The sequence below is a fragment of the Balaenoptera ricei genome, chromosome 16 (genome assembly GCF_028023285.1).
Source record: "Balaenoptera ricei isolate mBalRic1 chromosome 16, mBalRic1.hap2, whole genome shotgun sequence".
In the NCBI taxonomy this organism is placed as follows: domain Eukaryota; kingdom Metazoa; phylum Chordata; class Mammalia; order Artiodactyla; family Balaenopteridae; genus Balaenoptera; species Balaenoptera ricei.
The window spans coordinates 48,658,379-48,680,451 of NC_082654.1; the positions used below are offsets into that span (position 1 = coordinate 48,658,379).

The window sequence follows — 22,073 nt, forward strand, 5'->3', positions numbered from 1 at the left end:
GCACTACCCTGATACCAAAACCAGACAAGAACAACACACAAAAAAGAAAATTATAGGCCAATGTCTCTGATGAACATAGATGCAAAAATTCTCAACAAAATATTAGCAAACCAAATACAACAATACATTAAAAGGATCATACACCATGATCAAGTGGTATTTATTCTAAGGATGCAAGGGTAAGTCAACATTTGCAAATCAATCAATATGATACATCACATAAACAAAAAAAGGATACAAATCATGTGAGCATCTCAATAGAGGCAGAAAAAGCATTTGACAAGATTCAACATCCATTTATGATAAAACTCTGAATAAAATGAATAATGGCCATAAATGACATATATGTCAAACCCAGCTAACATCATACTGAACAGTGAGAAACAAAGCTTTTTCTCTTAGATTAGGAACAAGAAAAGGATGCCACTCTCACCACTCTTATTTAACATAGTAGTGGAAGAATTAACATTGTTAAAATGTCCATAATTACCTAAAGCAATCTACAGATTCAATGCAATCCCTATCAAAATCCCAACATTTTTCACAGAAATAGAATTTAAAAGTCCTAAAATTTGTATGGAACCACAGAAGGCCTTGAATAGCCAAAGCAATTCTGAGAAAAAAGAACAAAGCTGGAGGTGTCACACTCCCTAATTTCAAATTATACTACAAAGCTACAGTAATCAAAACATATATAAAGAACTCATACAGGGACTTCCCTGTGGCACAGTGGTTAAGAATCCACCTGCCAATGCAGGGGACACAAGTTTGAACCCTGGTCTGGGAAGATCCCACATGCTGCGGAGCAACTAAGCCCACGTGCCACAACTACTGAAGCCCACGCGCCTAGAGCCCGTGCTCCGCAACGAGAGAAGCCACTACAATGAGAAGCCCACACACTGCAACGAGTAGCCCCCACTCGCCGCAACTAGAGAAAGCTCGCGCACAGCAACGAAGACCCAATGCAGCCAAAAATAAATTAATTAATTAAAAAAAGAAAACTCATACAACTCAACAACAACAACAATTTTCTAAATGGACAGAGATCTAAGTAGAGATTCCAAAAATGACATACAGATGGCCAACAGGCACATGAAAAGATGTTCAACATTACTAATTATTAGGGAAATGCAAAGCAAAACCACAATAAGATACCACATCACCCCCACTAGGAGGGCTATAATCAAAAAGACAGATAATAACAAGTGTTGGCAAGAAGGTATTCAAACTGAAACCCTCACACACTGCTAGTGAGAATGTAAAATGGTGCAGTCACTTTGGATAATGATTTGGTAGTTCCTCAAAATGTTAAATGTAGAATTACCATATGATTTAGCAGTTCCACTCCTAGGTATCTAGCCAAGAGATATGTAAACATGTATCTACACAAAAACTTGTACATGAATGTTCATAGCAGCACTATTCATAATAACCCCAAAGTGAAAACAACCCAAATGTCCATCAGCTGATAAACGTATAAGTAAATTGTGATATACACAATGGAAAATTATTTGTCATTAGAAAGAATGAAGTATTGATACATGCTACAACATGGATGAACCTTGAAAACATTATGCTAAATTAAAGAATCCAGAAACAAAAAAAAAATCACATACTGTATGATTCTATTTATATGATATATCCAGAATAGGCAAGTCCCTAAATACAGAAAGTAAATTAGTGGTTGCCTGGGACTGGAGATAGGGGCAGGGGAAATGGAAAATAATGGCTAATGGGTATGGAGTTTCTTTTGGTGTGATAAAAAATGTTCTAATCAATTGTGGTAATGATTGTATATTTTTGTGAATATACAAAAAAAAATTATTGTACATTTTAAATGGGTGAATTTTATGGTGTGTGAATTATGTCAAAATAAAGCTGTTTTTTCAAAAGATAAAAAAAAAAAAAAGAATAAATCTTCTCTCAAGAAAACGTCAGGCTCCTGAGATTTTACTGGCAAGTTCTACCACATAGCTAAGGAATAGAAATAGTACGACTTCCCTGATGGCACAGTGATTAAGAATCCACCTGCCAATGCAGGGGACACAGGTTCGAGCCTGGTCCGGGAAGATCCCGCATGCCACGGAGCAACTAAGCCCGTGTGCTGCAACTACTGAGCCTGCAAGCCACAACTACTGAAGCCCGCACGCCTAGAGCCCGCAAGCCACAACTATGAGCCCGCAAGCCACAACTATGAGCCTGCAAGCTACAACTACTTAAGCCCGCATGCCTAGAGCCCGTGCTCTGCAATAAGAGAAGCCACTGCAATGAGAAGCCTGCTCACCACAAGGAAGAGGAGCCCCGCTTGCCACAACTAGAGAAAGCAACGAAGACCCAATGCAGCTAATTAATTAATTAATTAATTTTTAAAAGAAAGGAATAGAAATAGTAATCTTTCCATAAACTCTTTTAGAGAATAGAAGAGGGAACACTGCCCAATTTATGAGGCTAACACAAATTTCATAGTAAAAATAGTCAAGAAAGGAGTGTGAAAGGCTTAACTTTCTAAAGAAGAAAAACTCTTTTCAAAAATTAGCAAATCAAATCTAGCAATAACTATATCATGAACAAATTGTGAAGGAATGCAAGGTTAGAAAACTAATTGATTTACCAGATTAACCAATGTAACAGGAACAATCATATGATTATTGCAGTAGTTGGAGAATTGACATCCATCCCCCTCACCACCAACCCCCTAAACGTCTGGCCAAAGGGGGCTCTCTTTGGAGAAACACGTGCAATGTCTTTCAGAAGAGCGTCCTGTGGTGTTAAAGGCAAGATGACCTGGAGAGGTGGCAGGCAGGATAGTTTACTGAAATATTAATTTGTGTTTTGTCATTGCTGCTTCAGAGGAATGAAAAAAAGACACCAACTATTTTGTTGCCTTGTTCTTTTGTTTTTCCCCTCTCGCTCCAAGGGGGTGGGGGGTTCTTTGTGCTCCCCTGCTTTAGTGGAATTCTGTTACAGGGATGAAAGCAAAAGGTTGTTTATCAAAGTATGGGGTCCTTGAGGAGATGAGCCTGCAGAAGTAAGAGAAATTGTCCTTGTTAGGGGAAATGGAAGCAGCAAGAAAGAACAGGAAGAGTCCCATGATTGGGAAGGATGCTGTTTGTGTCTTACAAGTCAAGGACCTCACCCACACACTGGCAGTGCCCTGGCAGGGTGGGGGGGGGTGGGGGTGGGAGATAAGACCTAGGAAGGCAAAGGTCGCCGGGCATACCAGGGAGGCTGGGCCCAGGCATCAAAGCTCCCAGGAGCAGCAAAGACGCCAAAGAAGAAAGTGAGCCTATGGGCAGCAGAGCCCTGCCCTCAGTTTCCAAGAACGGGTAAGCTTCCCTGGTTCTCCTGAGACCCGACAGCATCCCCCAGCCCTGTACTGAGTTGGATTGGTTTTCTGCCAGCTCTCAGGGTGGGGGTGGGTGATGGGGAGAGGGGCTTGAAGACAAAGTTAACTTGATTTAAAGAAGACAGTCCTGCTGTCACCAGCAAGCCCACTGGGGTCCCTAGGAAAAACAAGATGGAATCTAGGTGATAAAATAAGGTCTCACCTCTTCTGTGCTTAGTCTAGTTTCACTTGCTCATAGGGTACTGCACACAGAGGCCCCGCGCCAGGCACCTCAGCCCGGAGTTCCTAGTGCGAAACGGCTGCGCAGGACACAGCAGCCCGTGGATCGTGCGCAGAAGCGCTGCACACGATACTCAATTCAAGATGGCGGCGGTGAGCTGTGGGCAGAGACACTCCACCCGGCACTGCGATCTCCGCCCCCTCCCCCTCCACTATAGATCCCTAAACGGCAGCCCCACCCCTGGCCTGTCAGGAGAGCAAGTGAGCTGGCACCTCTCCATTCTCTGATAAAAGAAGAAAGCTTTCCTTTGCTTCTGAATCCAACTCCGTCTCGTTCTATTGGCTGCAACAACGCCGGGCGGAAGCACCTACTCTGGAGGATAAGTAACAATGTGACGTTGCCTCACACCCAGTTTGTACTACGCATGCGCGGGGTGTCTGCGGAGGACTCGGGAGACAGAGATACACTGATGACAGATTGGGGAAGCAGGCAGCAAAGCTCTACCTGTCCTCCAGGTCTGGCCACTGCTTGAAGTTTCCCTGGGGGTCACTGCCGGCTTCTGCACTCTGAGCGTCCACAACCGCCTCCTGCCTCGCCCTCGGGGAGTCCTTCAGGTCCTTGCACAGGTGGAGGGTGCCTCGGGCCATGCTGTCCAGGAAGCTGAGGATCTGGAGGCAGCTCTGTATCTTGGGTGGAAGTGGGCTGGCAGAGGAAAAAGCCGCACTCGTCAAATCGGCAAATGGCCTGGCCTTTGTGTCCTCCCAGGAGTGCGGAGGAGCGCCCTCTTCCTCCAGGGCCCCGAAACAGCCCAGCAAGCAGAGGTCCTCTGCCAGCTTCTCAAACAGCCCCGTCCTCCTAAAGAAGTCACTGTTGACGGGGTCCAGGTACAGTGCTGCAGACACAGCACAGAGGGTGTGCAGGACCAGGTCCAGGGTCTGGCTGGGGGACACTTCCCCCCAGGTCTGCAGTGGGGGCTCCCGGAGAGACCCCTCCAGGTCAGAGAGCAGGGACAGCAGCCCATTGAACCCACTGGAGACTCTGAAAGCAGCACGGCCTTTGGGGGTCTCCAGGATCCGGAGCAGAGACTGAAACCAATGAGATACAAGTGCGTGAGATGGAGGAGGCAGATCTTTAACGCTGAGCTCCCACCCATCCCTGCCAAAGCGTTCCGGGTGCTCTTCTGCGCTCCACTCCGTGGGAACAGCGAGCTACCGATGCGCGACTCTGAGACATTGGGAGGTCAGTACCATTCCTCTTACTTTTAGTTTTGGGTTGTGCCTCAGTGTCTTCATTCAAATGGCTGCTCTTAAAGGCTATGCTGCTTTATAGGGTTGACTTACAGTCCTGTATCTTGACTTAAATGCATCTCCCTCCACAAAGCTTTCCCTGACCCTTAGCTTGTTCTCATCCCAGGCTGAGTGCTCACACCTCTAAATCCCCAATCAAAACTCTCACCACACTGTATTGAAGCTACTTGAAAATTGTCTCAGCCTTCCCCTGGATTGAAGCCCCATGAAATCGGGCTTGTTCACTGCTGTGGAACATAGCACCTACTTAATAAATATTTGCTAAACTTATGGAATGAACCATTTCCTGTATTGCAAAAGGAAACTCACAGTGAAATCTATGTAAAGCAACTTATTACTATTTACCTCCCTCTCTGTGCAAGCACAGGTACTTCTAATGAATGAAAGATAGTCAAACAAATCTACTTAAAACCTGGTGTGAAAATATGAGGAAATTAACGTGGAGAAGAGAAATCCTAATGGAAGGAAACATATAGATATAGCATATAATATAGACCGTGTGTGGAGTTTAGGCTATTACAACACACATATGCAATCTACCTTCTCCAGATTGCTGAGATTTTTACTGGACAGCCAAACTTTTAATTCCTTCTAAAATCAAATATTTACTAAGCACTTCCAACGTACTATTCATTGAGCCCAGTGCATGATATACACTAGGTATTCAATAAATGTTTCGGAAGGAAAGAAGGACTACATTTAAGAAGTTCTCATTCTGTGGTAAAGTTGCACACCTAAAAGTGAAGAATGCATGGATGATTTTAGATAAATATCAAAAGCCTCTAACTTTTGGTATTTAGTTATTTACTATTCATGAAAATTGCATGGGACTCCATCGAAGACCCAGGCTTCTTAGGCATGTTTCCCAGAGAATGGCCAGTCCCTATAGTTTTGCTCTGGAGGAAGATTTGAATTGTTTTGTCCTTTCAAATGTTTAGTGTTCAGTGAGGATTGTCTGGGCAGGCACAACTTAAAGTCAATTTCAGGATGCTTGAAACAAGTTTCAAAGAGAAAAAATAAAAAGAAATTCCCAATTTGAGAGAGAGGGGGTGATGCTGTGTCTTAAGTGCATGGTTTAGGGTGACAGCCTATAGCATAATGCATGAAAGTCCATTGACAAAGAGAAAACTGGTGGGTCAGAAAAAAGGAGGGAAGGGATTAGATTTTTTAATTCTCATACAGAGAAAGTCAAATAGAAATTCAGTAAAGTTACAGGTAGCTATGAAATATGAAGTCATGCACTTTGCGGGGCAAAGATAATTTTCCAGCTCTATCTCTAAAATGCTGGTAACCCTAACCTAACACTAGAGTTTATCTGAAATAATATAATGTGTACCCCTAACACCCAAATTCTGTTATCTAATATTATATTCTGCTACATGAAGCCTGAGCTGCTTGGCAGGCAGTCAACCCAAGCTTGGGGTAGGGAAGCACAAAATGAGCCAGGACTAAGTAAATGTACACAGGCAAGGACTCTTTCAAAGATGGAGAGAAATGATGACCAAGGAGCTACTTAAAGTGCTCCCACGGCCCCATCAATGACATTTCAAGAAATTAAAAACAAAACAAAGATTGTAGAGACTAGGAGAATCTATAAAAGGCCAAAGGCCACGATTATGTTCAAAATGGACAAATTATCATATAGAGTGATGTAGAAAGATTCATCCTTACCAATGTGGGTCAGTTGATCTTTTCCCAGTTATAGGAGAAGAAAATGGATGACTTATGGTGGTTAGATCAAAGACTACCCACCACAGCTCAGGGGGATGACTGTGGGGAAATTGAATTGTCGTTTTGTTCTTTAAAAGAAGCAGCATCAGGGCCACCCACTAACGGGGGATCAAATGAGAGTGGTGGGATAGACTTCAGGGAAATGGGCTTTCCAGACCGCCTGAAAGCTAGAAGCAAAAATGAAACATTAAGGACTAGGCAGTGACAACTGCTTTCTCCTCCTGGGTGAGGATATGACCTAACTACTTCTGAATTTGGCTCAAAACCCAGGAAAGTTTGACATTTGTAGACAGGTCCTTAAAGAGAAGATTGTATATAGACTGTTAGAGCAGATTCTCCAGAATAGTGACATTTGGTGAATGTAAAACCTTATGGTTTAGCAACACAGAGCTTTCTAGACTAGGCACGGCCTTTCTCTTTATAGACTGCATCCCACAGCTGCCTTCCCCAAACCCCACCCCCAACCCCAGGACACTGGGGCCAGTCCTCTGTGCCTGCCTTGTGTGAGCAACTCACTCCGCACAGAATATTATTTCTTTGATCAAGTTGGAAATGAACTCTAACCTTGAAGTGCATGTGGTGGTGGTAGTTTCTTCCCGCCAACTGATAATCCACACAAAAGGCTGAACATTAACGTGTGGTACAGCATGCATTGCATTGTCTGTCTCGACCTGTCTCAGTGTGACTCGTGCCATGGAAAATAAATAACTCACCGAGACATCAGGAAATCTTAAGCTGTTAAACTGTAAACTGTCTAGATTTATGTGAGTGCTTTCAATGGCTCCTAAAACCACTATGAGGTTGTTCAAGGCAAATGGAATGAATGGAGCTCTTCTGTTTATCACATGACACGTGACAAAACAAACACCAAAAAGAGAGAGTAATTAAAAAATAAAACTAATCCGATTACAAGCACTTGTCTAAGTGCTGCATGACCACTAAAACCCCCCCTCTTTCCTTAAGAAACCATCTTCCAGTTGTCCAAGTTGACACCAGATATTGCTCAGAAGGTCTCCATCATTCAAGGAATGTTGAGAGCAGATATTTTAAAAAGAAAGCAAACCAATAATAGTCCTCCTTATGATCTGTGTCTCTCAGAGCGTCTATCCTCTGTAATTCCTAGATGGCTCTTTTCTCCTCCTGTTGGGAGGGGTGGAGAAAAAAGAAATGGCTGACCTTAATTGTTGCTTTGTTTGATTTATTAAATTCAGAGTCATTATCTAAAATGGGGGTAATCTCATTAGAACTCAGACTGCTCTATTATTTCTTGGGATGGGGTTAATTTCATATTTGCAGAGTCATAAAGTAAAGAGCCCAAAATCCAATTACAAAGGCTTAATTTCATAGCAACTAAAGAGAAACATTTCTATCATAAAGGAAAATAAATACTGCACTACTTCGGGAAACGATTTGTCAGGAACTGGGGACTTGGGAGGAGGGTCTCCATTACTGTCATTCAACTTTGCATGATAATGCATCACCTAGGCTTGAGAGTCTACGGAAGGGAGTAAATTTAATCAGCTGAAGTCAAAGTAATCAGGCTAGGGTTGACACATTTCAAGAAAGGTCAGCGTTAAGCACATTTTCTCCTCCTTAACTCAGTTACCATGTCATCGTCTCTGAGTTAGTATTCCTCAAGCTTGAATCTATAAAATGGATGTCTGCTGCAAAGCGCTAACTATGTTAGGACTAACAGGATTTATTTCACATTCTATTATTTGTTATTCCTCATAATTTTCCATGTGTCATGCTGGAAGACCGGTGAGGTAATGCAATTAAGCTCAGAGTTGAACAGCTAAATGTATATTAGCAAATCAATCTGAATTTGTGCATAACCCAATCATGGTCCCACTGGCCATGGAGAGGAAATTCATTTGCTTACATTATTCTTTAACTCGGTTATCATTTGCCAGAATTAGGTGGTGAAGTCACATTTGCCTCTGTATTGGTATGGAAGCACCACTGGATTTTGGAAGCAACTGCCTTAAGTCACATGTTTCTGGAGGATTTTTCTCCTCCAGAGCAGCTGGCTGATTCTCAGGGAAGGGAAATGAGGGTGGCACCGTGATGTGAATACACTTCAGAGATGACAAACCTTTATTGGGTGGTGGGGCAGGGAGTCCTGCCTTTGAGGTCCCCACCCTCCATCACTTTCACCTCATCCTACATCTGACCCACTTTGCAGGCACAGTGCTTTGGGCAGAGTCCACTCTCAACTACCAAAAAAGGAAATCTAGCCAGAAAGAACTAATTTTACACCTTTGTTTCCCAAGGGGTTCCCAAAGTGATTTAGAACAAAGGCAGATCCCACATCAGATTCCAGCAAACGTTGGCTAGTTGCTCACACGACTCAGTGGTGGGCAAGGCTGGAACAGGCTCTGGGGCCCAATCCTTCCCCACCACCCACGGGAGCTGCAACGTGTTCTCACCCTAGTCCTGGAAGAACAATGGCGGCTTTAGGCACCCTCCCAACTGCCCAGCAGTGACTTGGTACCCAGGGAGAAGACAGCACATTGAGTGCGGGGTATGGCTCTGTTAAATAAGCTTACACAGTGTTCATCCCTGATGTGCTCTCTTGATAGTGTGATTCTGAAATGATATTGAATCTGTAAAACACCATAATGGCTTTACATTGCTAATTCTAGAAATTCAGTCCTATTACCCAAGGGCTGACACTCCAATAAGGTGCTTCTGGGCTATAGAGTAAACAAGATGAACTTTCCAGGAGCAAAGCAGAGAGCTTTTCTGTAATGGACACAAAAACACTTGTGCTCTCCAAAACTTTTCTCTCCATGAATCTGTTTGACTTTCAATAGGAAAATGTCAGAAATAGATAGGGCTTCCAATTATTCACCCAATAGAAAACCAAAGTCCTAACTGCCTTGCTGTCTGCCTTCCCTGTTCCTTATTAGAATGAGGCTCATGTGAATTAAGCTGAACACAGACATATGAGAAAAAATGCAACAAACAGCAAGATGAAGAGGAAAAATCACCAGATTTTAAATCACTAGTCTTAGATCCAAACTCAACTTCACCATTCAGTATTAGAATCTCTCAGGGCCTATCTCTGCCCAATATTAAGATAGGACCACATGAAGCTAAGGTGCATTCCAGCTGTAAACTGTCATTAATTCTTGATATCTCTCTCCCTTACTCTCCCCTTTACATGCTCCCCTCAATCCTGTTACTTCACATAATCATGGGACTCCAGTGTCTTTCAAAAGACCTTTAACTTTCCTTTTTTGTTTCATCACCTTCACTGATTTTTTGACCCTGTGATTAAATCACTGTTTTGGTTCCTGTCATCTGGGAAATACATGGTAACTATGGTCATAATGCCACTTCTGGATGGGATTCTCATGACACATTGGCCATGCCGAACTCCACAGGATTAGGTCATGAGATGACATGAATACAGTTGCATCAGTGCCTGACACTGGCTCTGCTGAGAAATAAAGTAGGTAAAATAAACTGAATGCCATTCTCTAACTGGTAAAATGGTTTTGTACAGAGATAGTCACGGCTAAATAAGGTTGAGGGTTTAATTTTGGAAGTCAGAGCAACTTCGTATTGTATAAAATTCACCAGTGATCCAGAGTGGCATGATAATGAAACATGAGTGTGTATTGCATAGGGGGTTCTTTTGCACATAGATGTGACAGGTCCCCAAGTCAGTTCCCTGGGGGATATTTGAATTTACATCTGCTCTTCTCTTAAACAGCATAAACAAAAGAAAGGGGATTTTTTTTTTTTTTTTAAGGCATAAGCCCGCAAAGACAAAAGAAATGGAAAAGCAGGAACAGCAACAAAATTGTGAGAGCTGTAAGGCTGATGATGTTTATTATCATCTTTAACTGTTTTAAGATAACTTGATGATTATTAACAATACTACAAAAACAAAAATATATGCTTCTCTTTGTTGTCCAGAGGTGACAGCCTAGTTTTACGTCTCCCTTTGTAACCACTGTTCCTGTGCCTTTGACTGCCTTTTGCTTCCTCTTCCCAGTTCAGATGTTCCCTCCTCTGCGAGCCTTCCTCAAACATGTAAGGCAGCATTGGTCTCTCCTACTTCTCTGTTCCCATGGCAGCCTGCCTTCAACCTCTGGGGCATTACCACGCTGCATCACCACGATTGCTTACTTAATATTAGCCCTAGTCTACGAGCTACCAGTTGGCAAGGGCTGAATCTCATACAACTGTGTGTCCCGAGCACTCTGCATCAGACCTGGTAACTGGTAGATGCTCACTAAATGCTGGGCAAGTAAACAAGGCTGCTGCTTGGCCACCACCAATTTGGGCTCCACTTCCATGGTTTACAGCGTGGCTGGGAAGTCGCTGCCCAACTAGGGACGACATTTCCTGGCACGTCTTGCATCCAGATGAGTCCTGCCCAGAGAAACTTGGACAGAAGTTAACATGCACCAGTTTTAGGCCTGAAAAAGAATGTGTGCCGTTTTCTCTGCTATCCCTTCCTTTGTCTGATGGCTGGATTAGATGCCCAGGTGACTGCTGTCCCTGAATGACACTCCTCCCAATCACTGATTGGACGGTACGTAAGAAAGAAACCTCTAATGTGCCATGCTATTGAGGATGGGGGATTTATTTGTTACAGCAGCCAGTAGTACTCTACCTGTATGATACAGTGACCAACTAAATGAATGAATGCATGGGCAAATGCCGATCACCTGCTGCATGTCCATGGGAAACCCATCACAAAGGAGGACTTGACATCACCTTCAAGAGATCCAGTTTCAGCTGCAGTTCCCCTTGAGTGGACGAGCACAAAGCGCCCACAATGATGCTCATGTACTCCTCGGCGTTGATGACCGAGAGCTGCTCCAAGATGCTGAGAGAGGCTCCCCGGTAGCACTCATCGTCCAGGAAGATCTTGATGAAGGGCACCATGCCGTGGTCTTTCAGGACAACTGGGGACCAGACAGAGAGTATGGGGCTAGAGCGATGGGGGCCTTGGCACCTTAGCTTCAATTACAAGGAAAGCTTTTCCTTACAATTTCCAAGTTTGTTTGGCTACATGTGTATGTGTTTTTTCCACGCATTAGGAATTTTTTTTCAAAATCCGTACCTACTGTTAAAATAAGAAGAGGAAGAGAGAAACTATGGAGCTGAGAATTAAAAAGAAAAACTGCTTTCTTCTCCAGTGAGAATTCTGTTTTTGAAAAAAAATTTCCCCCTTTTCTGTTTTTAGAGACGTAAGTAATACAAACTTTAATTGGATATACCTCTGGCATTTATTTCCACATAATCCCCTAATCCAGGGCCAATGGCAATTCTCTCTTATCTCTGCCCAAATTCTTATTGAAAGCAAACCAGAATTTAAGAGTATGTTTAACTCGTAGGTAGTTTCTTGTGGCAAGGTGGGCGGCACGCAGGATCTAAGAAATTTGGCTAATGGTATGTTTTTGTTTAAAAGTAATCCTAAGAATTTCTTCCCCAGGATTGATCTTTGAAGTAATCACATGTAGAATAAGAACTAGGAAGTAACTGAATCGTTCAAATGGTATGACATGGATTTGAGCTGGTCAACTCCATAAGGCAGGATTTCCCCAATTATGGGCCAGGTACCCCTTACATGGAAATCACCTTGGAAGCCTGTTTACAAGTAGATTACTAGGCTCTGCCTTGACCTGATAATTAGATCTCTGGGAGGGAGCTTAGGAATATGCACCTCCCTATTAACCAGAACCTCCAGGGAATCTCTTATAGTCTAACGTTAGAGATGCTCTACCATAATGAAATAATCATTCACATTTGGTATAGTTGACCTGTGAGGGCCTCAGATAAAGATGCACCAAATCACCAAACCCACTGATGTCACTTTGCTGATGCATCTGCTTCGTAGTATAACATACATGCATTTATATTTTATGCACATATTTTTAAGCATGAGAACGACATGATCTTAGGAAGCTAAACTTTATTGAACGGATGAAGCTACTAAATCCATCATGGGCTGAAAGCACATCAAATTATGTCTCTTAAAAATGATGAGCTTTCTTTGCCTGTACTTTACAATTTGAATCTTTTTTAAGTATCTATAGTCAGTGCAGCAGGATATTAAAAGATTTTACTTGAGGGAGATGGGGTTTCTGTAGTCTCATAAATTTAAGATAACTCTTTGATTCCCAACCTTATTTAGCAACCTAAACAGTAAAAAGTGTCAACTGATGTGTCTACCAATTTACTGTTGATCACTGAACATCAACCAGTGAATGGACATCAGCCACAGCGATAGTGTTGGTTATTCCTTGGATATAGCCTTTGGACAATGACATAAATCACCAGGAAATAGTTAATGTTTTCCCAACCAGTGACAAGGTGAATTTGATACCATCCTTACCTGCATTCCGAACTGATCCTTTCAGAAGCGTGACCACAGTTCTCAGCATCACACAAGTCAGTTCTCTTTCTATATCCTGAACTCCAGGATTGGACTCTTTGTTTCCTGCCATATTTAAGAAGCAATGAAGAAACATTTTTAAGTACATGTGATATGGCCCCAAATCTCCAATTCCATTAGTTTCCTATCCTCTTAAAGAAAGACGAATATCATGCTTCCATTACAAAGGAGTGTGCATCCCATTTCGTAAGATGTGACCCTACAACCCTTACATCAGAGGTTCTCCAACTTGAGTGCATCAAAATCCCCTGGAAGGCTTGTTGTAAAATCCAGGGTATGTACATGGGGCATGGTTAGGCAGGGAGAGCCCAGGCCCGTGCTCCTGAGGCAGGATGAGGGAGTGCTGCCAAGGAGCCACGGGTGTACAGCCCAGCAGGGCATGCAACAGTGTGGCCAAGGTTTAGAGGGGCAAGCCAGCCAGCAAGGCCCTGGTGACTGACCTCTGCTCCAGGTGGGAGGCCATTGGGCCCGAGAGCACCATGTGAGCAAGGTGGCCGTATCCCAGCTGACCCCGGACATGTCCCGCACACCCTTCCATCCCGGACTTTCAAGCTTCTCTGAGCCTCCTTTCCCCTTTGCATTGCTGAGGACCTGTCCTTCTGCTGTTTCCCTACCTACATGCTCAGACAATATCTACTGCAGGAGGTATCTGAAAACTAAGAACTCATCAGGCCTGAGTTAGTCCCATGAGTCGGCCTCAAGTTACACCCATCCCTCCCATCTCTTCATGGGGAAGATCAGGCAAGTTATAGAAAACAGGGAGGCTGCCTGTGCTGTGAAGCCATGTAGCCCAGGGGTACCCTCTCTGACTCTCAGGGCACCAGGTGACATGGGCACACTCACTTTCTCTGTTATGTTAATGGGTGGTGGGGCTGGCACACAGACCAGGCCCAGCTAACACTGGCCCCCACCCATTCCCCCCTTCCCCTCCTAAAGCTCCTGGAAGGCACCTGACTTCCTCAGGATCTTGGCCTGCTTCCGTAGCTGGGCTAGCAGCAGGCCCAGGAGCCCTGAGTCCCGGAAGATGTCAGTGAAGAGCGGGTCCCCGCCGGCGATCCTGAGGACAGTTTGCAAGGCCACGAGGGTGACGAGCGGCTCTGGGCTCTCCTGGATCAGGCGCTGCACCTTCCGCAGGATCTCATGGGGCACGTAATGCAGCTCAAACACCAGGACCTCCAGCAGCTGGAAGAAGTGCATCTGCACCAGGGTCGGCTTCAGGGGCACAATCTCCACGAACTGCGAGATGGGCTGCAGGGTCCACTCCAGCAGGAAGAAGTTGCGGGCGTTCCAGGCCCACATGGTCCTGATGGATGACAGGACTTTTGTGCAGAGGACAGGGTCACTGGCTTTGTGGAAAACATTCTGCAGGACTTGGAAGGCCTGAAGATTCTTCACAGTCACCCCTGAAGATGCAAAAAAGAAATAATCCTGCAAATCATTTCTCCTGCCTATGCCTAGAAATACATGCTTGCATTATCACGAGGAAATACCATTTAAAGTTTCTATTTTCTAGCTCCTGTGGGTAAATGTCTATCAGAAGTCCAGAAAAGCCATATGCCCAGGATGTGAATAAGGCTAGAGTTGCATTGTCCAAGACGTGCTGGGTAATTAAGCATTTGAAATGTGGCCACTGTGAACTGAGGCGCGCCCTGAGTGTAAAAATATACATCAGATTTTCAAGATGTAGCACAAAGAAAAGAAGGCAAAAAAAAGTCATTAACAATTATTTGTACGATCACATTTTTTGATGGTAATATTTTGGATATATTGGGTTAAATAAAATATATTATTAAAAATAATTTAACCTGTTTCTTCTTAATTTTTAAAATTTTGCTGCTAGAACATTTAAAATTACGTAATGTGGCTCGCATTATATTTCCATCAGGCAGCACAGGACTGGAGGATTGGTTTCAATTAATTAAAATCAAATGATTTTAAAGATTACTAAGCAAAGTCAGTTTCATTTCTAGGCAAGCTGTTAAATAAAGACACCTTCCAAACCCACTCCCTCCTTTCTCTCCAGCTAGAAGGTTAAGTCTCATTCTCTCTTACCCAGGAGACACTTCCTCAGAGAACTCCCTGCCTCCAGCCCTCTATGCTTCAGACACTCGAGATGTTTCTGAAACTCCTCTCTAATCCAGCCACTCCCCTGTGTGTCTGCTGGAGTCACATCCAGTGGCTTTTCCTAAACTGGTCTCACAGCTTTGCAGTCTCCACCCTCTGGTCTGCGCAGGTCTCTCTGCCCATCTCCCCAGACTCACCCAGATGTTTCTGGTCACCATTTCTTTCCCCAGGCTGTACCTTCTGTCTTTATATTTCTTCCCCCTCTTTTCTACCTGGATGACCCATCCTTTGCCTTGAAACCTCTCTTGAATGGGACCCTCTGTGCAGGGTTTCCTGACTAACCCAGGCAGAGCTAATCCTCTGCACTGGTGTCACCACTGTGCCTGTTTATCAGCCAGTTATTGAGTAGATTATGGCTCAAGGTTTGTGTGATGGTCTCTATAGAGAATTTTTAAGGAGCAGACACCTGGCCTCTTCACGGTGGTACCCAGCATGGGGCGGAGTGGCTGCTGGACAGAAATTATCAGTACATGTTGATTGAGTTCATCAATCAATCAGTCAGTATCTTGTAGAACTAAGGAGGCACTGACTCTGAGCCTGGATGGCTGTTTCAGGGCCATCAGTCCCTGTTAGATAAGCAGATGTCACCGAGTAAGTCACACCAGAGGTGGGGATGGAGATCACAGGCTCCCTCCATTATCCGAGAGAGTCTTTGCCTTTTTAAAGCAAACATTTCATCTCAGTCCCACCCAGGTCATCTGGAAAAATCTATAAGGGAGAGATTTTAAGTCTCCCCAAAGGCATGACAGAATCAGCCCCTACCGTATCCCTGACAGGTGCCACATGTTTGTTTCTGCACAGGGAACCAGGGAATGACCTGCATTGCCTCATCAGGGCACAGTGCCAAGTGCTGTCAGGCACCCGGAGACACCCAGTGACCCACCAGAAGCCTCGTGATGGAACTTGAAGCCTTCCAGCTGCGGGTAAGTGATGCTGTCGAACACCTTCAGCTCTGACCTCCCACAGGTTGTCAGCCACACCACCAGCCCAAGGAGCTCCTCTAGGTGGGGGTCCACTTCACTCTGGGTCAGCCCGTCGTACCTGTGGGGACAGACGAGGCCAGCCCCCTGGACGTCTTGGACGGAGCATCCAGGTTTGCTCATGGTGCTCCCCGCAGGGATACAGAGGCAATGGAAATCGCAGTGCTGGGCAAGACCCAAAAGGTCTCCACCAGTTCAGCACCAAAAGACACAGGGAGTGGATAAAAGTCACTCTGTTTGCAAGCCTCAGCCCTTGATCTAAGGACGTGCAACTAGAACAAAGAGAAACCTGTGAAGAGCCACAGCATCTGCTCACCGGAAGGCTGCTTTCCGTGGGCAGACCCCCCAAAAGTCATGAGCCTAGGGCACCAGCAGGGCAGGAGCACCCCCGAAATGAGAGATTTGATATTTCAGAATGGCAACAATACAGACATCATGGGAAATAATTGGACTTTATTAGACTTCCTCATGCTTATTTCAAGAGTGAGTATTGTTTTTGTTTCTAATCCTCCCAGGGACTCTGGAAGGCAGGGTAGAGCTATCCCACCCAAGGGGCAAATTCGCTGGGTATGGATCCATCAGCTTCTACCAGTCATTGGTAGAGGGCTGGTCCTGGAGTTGTTGATCTTTGGGCACTTCCAACCCCCAAGCGTATAGGCAGAGCCGGTCACAGCCATCCCAGAAAGCCCTCCAGCACAGGATGTAGATTCTGACAGGTGGCTGTTAGACCAGCCATTTGGTGGTACATGCCACCCAATGGACTTGGTAAAACTATTATTGCAATCACCCATGGGTTTCCTAAAGAAGTAGCTCCAAACCCAGCTGCACGTTGATTTACTTTTGCAATAAAAGTCTCTCTGGCCATGCCCTATGGAGATTTGTATTTCAGAAGACATTCTGAGAAGCCCCAATATCTGTCTTTCTCCAAAGCACTGCAAATGATTGTGAGGACCTTGGCTTCCACTGTTTCTTCCCCACCAAGCACAGCCACTTACCGAAGTAATACTTTGAGTAGCAGAGGGTAGCCCTCCCCATTCTCAAACTCCAGGAACAGAGCAGAGGAGACGGGGTAGGAGTCCTTCACAAAGCCCAAGACGAGGCTCACTGCCTCGCTCACCTCGGGAGCAGGGAGAGTGTCTGCAAGCCTGGAGAGGTTCTGGAGGGAGATCTTGATGCAATCCATGGCTGCAGGAAGGAAACACACCCCTGCTGAATTCAAAGGCAATAGCTTTTCTTCAGTGGTCATTCCCTCCCCACCTGCCTTTAAACTGTATATCAAGATGTGAATGAGAATTCATTCAAAACACTTTTCCACTGGCTCTTGGATCAAGAAGAAGCCTCCTCCATGAGAAGTGTCATCCTGAGAGCCACACTCGAGGGCCCAGATGGAGAGCAGGTGAAACAGGAAGTGGAAGGGAGCCTCTAAGCCCTCTGCTCTTAATTCGCAGCACACAGGACAGTCCAGGCCCATCAAATAACAAGATGCAAGACACAAGACCTGAGTGTCGCAGGAGACCTTAAGGAAGCAATGCTGAGCAGAAATTAGCTTGATGAAAAGTGTAGGGAAGGATATATGAACACGTGGGAAGATGAAGGGCAAAAAGGTGGTGTGTATCAGCTACTAAAGAATCCAGGGGGTTGGAGCCGGGAAGTGTGGTCCACAAGGGAGGGGGAGGAAGACAGGCCCCACTGGTATGTGGCCTGCTGTGGAACACACTGGTTACCCCAGAGCTGTGAGAAGCCAGGGAAAGAATGGAGTCAGCAGAGAGATGTCACTGGGTTTGCATTTGGATGGATCACTGTTTTTAGGCCTCTTTCATTGGGGGAAGCCTCTTCTGAGTGCCAGGAAAGCCACACCAGTGGATCAGGAAAAGTGTCTACCAGAATTTGAGATAAGGCGTGCTCAGTCCCTCACCTGCGAGGCCAAGGGCAAGTTCCAAACTCTGCAAGCCAGGCAGGGCAGCACTGAGAGCTGCGGTCTTGGAGGGTAAACACCAGGCTAGTCCTTACTTCCTGACCTTCTCCTCAGCCTATACGCCCATGGAAGCTACTCATTCCCCTATGGCACAGTGCTTTTGTGGCCAGCTCCTCACTGCGGTGGCATTTTTCTTTTCCAGCTGAGAATAATGACCGCAGTGAGAGACCCCCGCCACCAAGGCAGGCAGCCTTTTCTCAGGGGTCTCTGACTCCAGTCTGTGAGGGGTGCCTGGGCTGCTGAGCACCTCAGGCCCAGCTCAGCCCTGCACCGTTACCACTGGGCCCTGGCTTCACTGGGAAATTCCAGTCTTGAAACTGGAGATGAAGTTTCGTCCCAGGGCTCAATTACAGTAAGAGGGTGGGCTTGTACTTTCCCAGCTCTCACCAGCTGACACTGTCTATTACAGGAGGCCCCGGAAAGAAGACAGGTCACAGGACAAGTGTTTGTGGACAAGCAGGTCACACTGGCAGGCTCAGACCCCCACCTCTCCCAAAAAGACCCCACACCTTAGAGTTAACCCAAGGGATAGACGGTTGTGCTTCTAAGAGGCATTTCAGCTGGTGGAGCTGAAAAATGGTGCACAGTGGGTGGAGAGGTCAGCTGAAGACTTTCGTCAAAACCTTCCCCTAGGAGTTAGCCTTGCAGAGCTTCCCTTCCCGCCCCATGATGGGCCAGCACCTGAAAAAAAGGCTAATACATTTTCCCAGGATTCCGCAAGCCACAGTAGTGTCCGTGCTTCCCAGCATTACCTGGGTCCTCAGGAGACAGATGATGCTAAGGGAGGCCCCTGGGACTGCTAAAGGAATTGATTCCCTCAGGGTATTGCCTTTGATCACACCCAAGTAATGTTGCTGTGATGCTGACACCTATGGGGCAGCCACTGGGTGCCAGGTGCTATCTAAGCACTTCACATATGCCAACTCATCGAAGCGTCACAGCAATCCATTGAGATCAGCGGGATTATTACCTCCATTTTACAGATGAAAAAACTGAAGCACCCAGGCAGTAAGTGCCCAAGGTCACTCAGCTAGGAGGACAGAGCTGGAGCGCACACCCCAGGCCATCTGGTTCCAGAATCTAAGTCCTTAACCCTTACACATTGCTGCCCAGAGCAGAACCTAAGGCACTGGAATCAGGCATCTCCAGGTTTAATATTTGATTCTCTTCTTCACTAGCTGGGGAGCCTTGGCAAATTCTTCTATCACTCAATCTGTTTCCTCTGCTGGAAAATGGCATTAATTATCAATATGTATCTCAAAGAAGTAAATGAGATAACATACAAATGAGCCCAGCACAGTGTCTGTTCAACAGCATGTGTGTAGTAAATGAGTTCCCCTTTCCCTCTCTCCTCCAGTAGAGCATCAAAATGAACAATATAGACACTTTCATGAATGGACCCAAGCAATGTAGGGTCACCTACTAGGCATAGTTGAGCATCGGTGAAAATCCTGTTTGTTCATCTCTATTTTGGTCCCTGGAATCTATACTGATGCTGCAAGGGCATCCCAAGGTCTTATTCTAGAAAGTGTGCCCACAGCCCAGCCCTGGTCTCCCAGGGTCATACCCTGCAGGTATTGGATGATGCTAAGGTTTTGGGCCTTGGAGATTGCCTTCAGCACACAGAAGGTGGGCTCCTTCCAAAAGGAGCAGCTGTGCTCCCGAAGACACATCGTGGCAATCACGAGAGACTGGAGCTCGTTTCCAGAGAGAAGTCCCTCCAGACCCTGAGCCTCACCGCAAATGTTGAGCAACATCTGGAAAAAAAAGCCAAAGAGACTCTGGTTAGGAAGCCTCCTTCCTGTGATGAATTTGTTCCCTAATTTTCCATGTCTCAGCGGGAAGGATGGGGTTATATGTGGTCACCCTCTGCCCCAGACCAGGGAGGTTCAATGCCATTTCCTCAGAAGGGCCTCCATTTATACTCTACTATAAGTCAGGTCCCCTTGTCCTTATTTCCCAGCACATCTCTCACTTTTCCATCAGAGCACTTAAAAAATTGGACACTGATCATTTATTCGCACGATTGCTCTCCCCATTTAACTTCTCTATCTCTCTGTCATCTCTGTGAGAGACCGTGGGTCCGGCACAGTGACGAACCCAAGAGGAGTTCTCTACATTTTGTGGAATGAAATAAGGAAACCCTGAGGAACTCTGATGTGGTATCACTGTGGCTCACATTCTGTCCATACATGGAGAGGACCAGGAAGACAGGGCTGCACTAATTCCCTGCAGAGCACATAGAAGCCACACAGTAAAGACTTAAGTACCCAGTACTGTGTCCTGGTCACCACTTACAATATGATTTATGTGTAGGCAAATGACACCTAAATTTCTAACAAATGCAGCTTATGGACAACCCACCATAAGTGGAATCTGCCAGAACTCATGAGATACCCTCTGGTAAAGATGATTCTGGCTTGAGGATTGGTCTAAAATGGATGGAGATGTGGACGTGCATGTTCAATGGACAGCTGCCCTGGCAATTCCCAAATGGTCCTAAGTACCTGCTCTGTGCGAGACCCTGGCCAAGGCACAAAGAAGAGTAAGATACACAGCCCCCCCACCAGAGAGGCAGGAGGAGTTTTCTGGAGAATGCAGCATCCCGAAAGCTGAGAAAGCAGAACTTGTCAGTAAGGGGGCAGGGGAGAGAGGTGAGAAGTTATGTTAAAAGTCGCTGCTGGTCAGAGAGGATAGGAAAGATGGGTAATGACATGAGGACATAGCATGTGATGCTTAGTGGCCTGAGATGGCCTCTGAGAGGAGAGACGGAGGTGACCTCACAGAGTGGTGAAATGCCTTTCTGTGAGCAAACTCAGGAGCCAGAGTCCCAGGGTTCCAATCCCAGCCCCGACCCACCACCTCTGTGACCCTGGACTCATGTTTACTCACCATACCTTAGATCACAAAACCACACACATCCTGTGGTGGAAGAGAGGGCTCGGGGTGGTGACAGATGTGAGGTTATGGCATAAGGATGGGTACATAGCAAGTACGTAGAAAATGTTGGCTACAGTTATGCAAGTGGGGCTTAGCATATTTGTTCTCAGAGGTGCAGGGGCGAGAGACAGGAGGTTCCAGATGTCCGGGAGGGTCGGCAGGACCTTAGAACACAAACTGGAGGACAAGGAGGTGGTGTGGCCAAGTGGAGGAGGAGGAGCACACCATTCTGGGAGAGAACAAGGGCAATACAAGGATACAATGAGATGGAGAGAAACTCCATCTTCCAAATGCGTGGGGTTCCCCGGCATTTTCAGAGCCTGGGGGAAGGGGGTGAGCTGGGCCCTCCAGGAGAATAGAGGAGCTTCAGAACTAGGGGGAGAGAGATGAAAGGAGGTTGGAGAAGTACAGCTCGGTCTCGGCCCAGGGGAGTCCAGCCCTCCTCCCACTCACCTGCACAAACATCCTCTGAACTTGAACTTCACTCTCAAAAAGCTCATCCTTTTCCAGAGGAAAGACAAAGAAGAGGTAAAGACACTGGAGGAGCAGGGCTGGGAGCCCAGATTCAGCAACTCTGCCCAGCGTCTCCTGCAAGGGAAGAGCAGACGTGACCCAGGGCCGCAGGGCCAGGCAGAGCACGGCTCCAGACCCAGACCAGAGAGGTCAGCCAGTGCGGCTGTTTTAGCCACGAACGTGGGTAAGTCACTTCCTCTCTCTGGGCGACGCATTCTCAATTAAGAATGGAGGCAATCATAGGGCCCACTGGGATGGCTGTGAAGATTAGGTTTATATAAAGTGTGTATTATGTGCTCGATAAACATTATATCTTTTACACGATAGATAGATGACAGGAAGGAAGGAAAGGAGGGAGGGCAGGAGGGTGGGACTGGTGCAGAGCAGAAGTCAAGGGCTTTCCTGGCAATCACACCTCTGATTTTGGTGGGTTTCCTCCTGATGAGGGAACTGGAAACTCAGTAGGGAAGAGGTGGTTGAGAACAAGTACAAGCAACTGAATTAAGGACGTACTCAGGG

At 45.9% G+C, this 22,073-nt stretch overlaps 1 protein-coding gene and 1 long non-coding RNA gene across 3 annotated transcripts in view; one reads left to right on the forward strand and one right to left on the reverse strand.

Annotated features, from left to right (window-relative positions):
- WDFY4 (WDFY family member 4) overlaps positions 1-22,073 on the reverse strand; it is a 252,587-nt gene that overhangs the window by 218,441 nt on the left and 12,073 nt on the right. For both annotated transcript variants that reach the window (XM_059899978.1, XM_059899979.1), the window contains exons 4-11: positions 21,495-21,629; positions 19,669-19,858; positions 17,122-17,311; positions 16,030-16,187; positions 13,973-14,425; positions 12,963-13,067; positions 11,339-11,529; positions 4,071-4,651 (exon numbers count right to left, since the gene is read on the reverse strand). In XM_059899978.1, coding sequence (XP_059755961.1) covers positions 4,071-4,651; positions 11,339-11,529; positions 12,963-13,067; positions 13,973-14,425; positions 16,030-16,187; positions 17,122-17,311; positions 19,669-19,858; positions 21,495-21,629 — 2,003 coding nt within the window. The remainder of the gene's footprint in view (positions 1-4,070; positions 4,652-11,338; positions 11,530-12,962; positions 13,068-13,972; positions 14,426-16,029; positions 16,188-17,121; positions 17,312-19,668; positions 19,859-21,494; positions 21,630-22,073) is intronic.
- Positions 4,557-21,696, forward strand: LOC132350648 (uncharacterized). Its single transcript, XR_009497976.1, has 3 exons — positions 4,557-4,805; positions 15,948-16,069; positions 21,552-21,696. It is a non-coding gene; the product is annotated as an uncharacterized LOC132350648 (long non-coding RNA).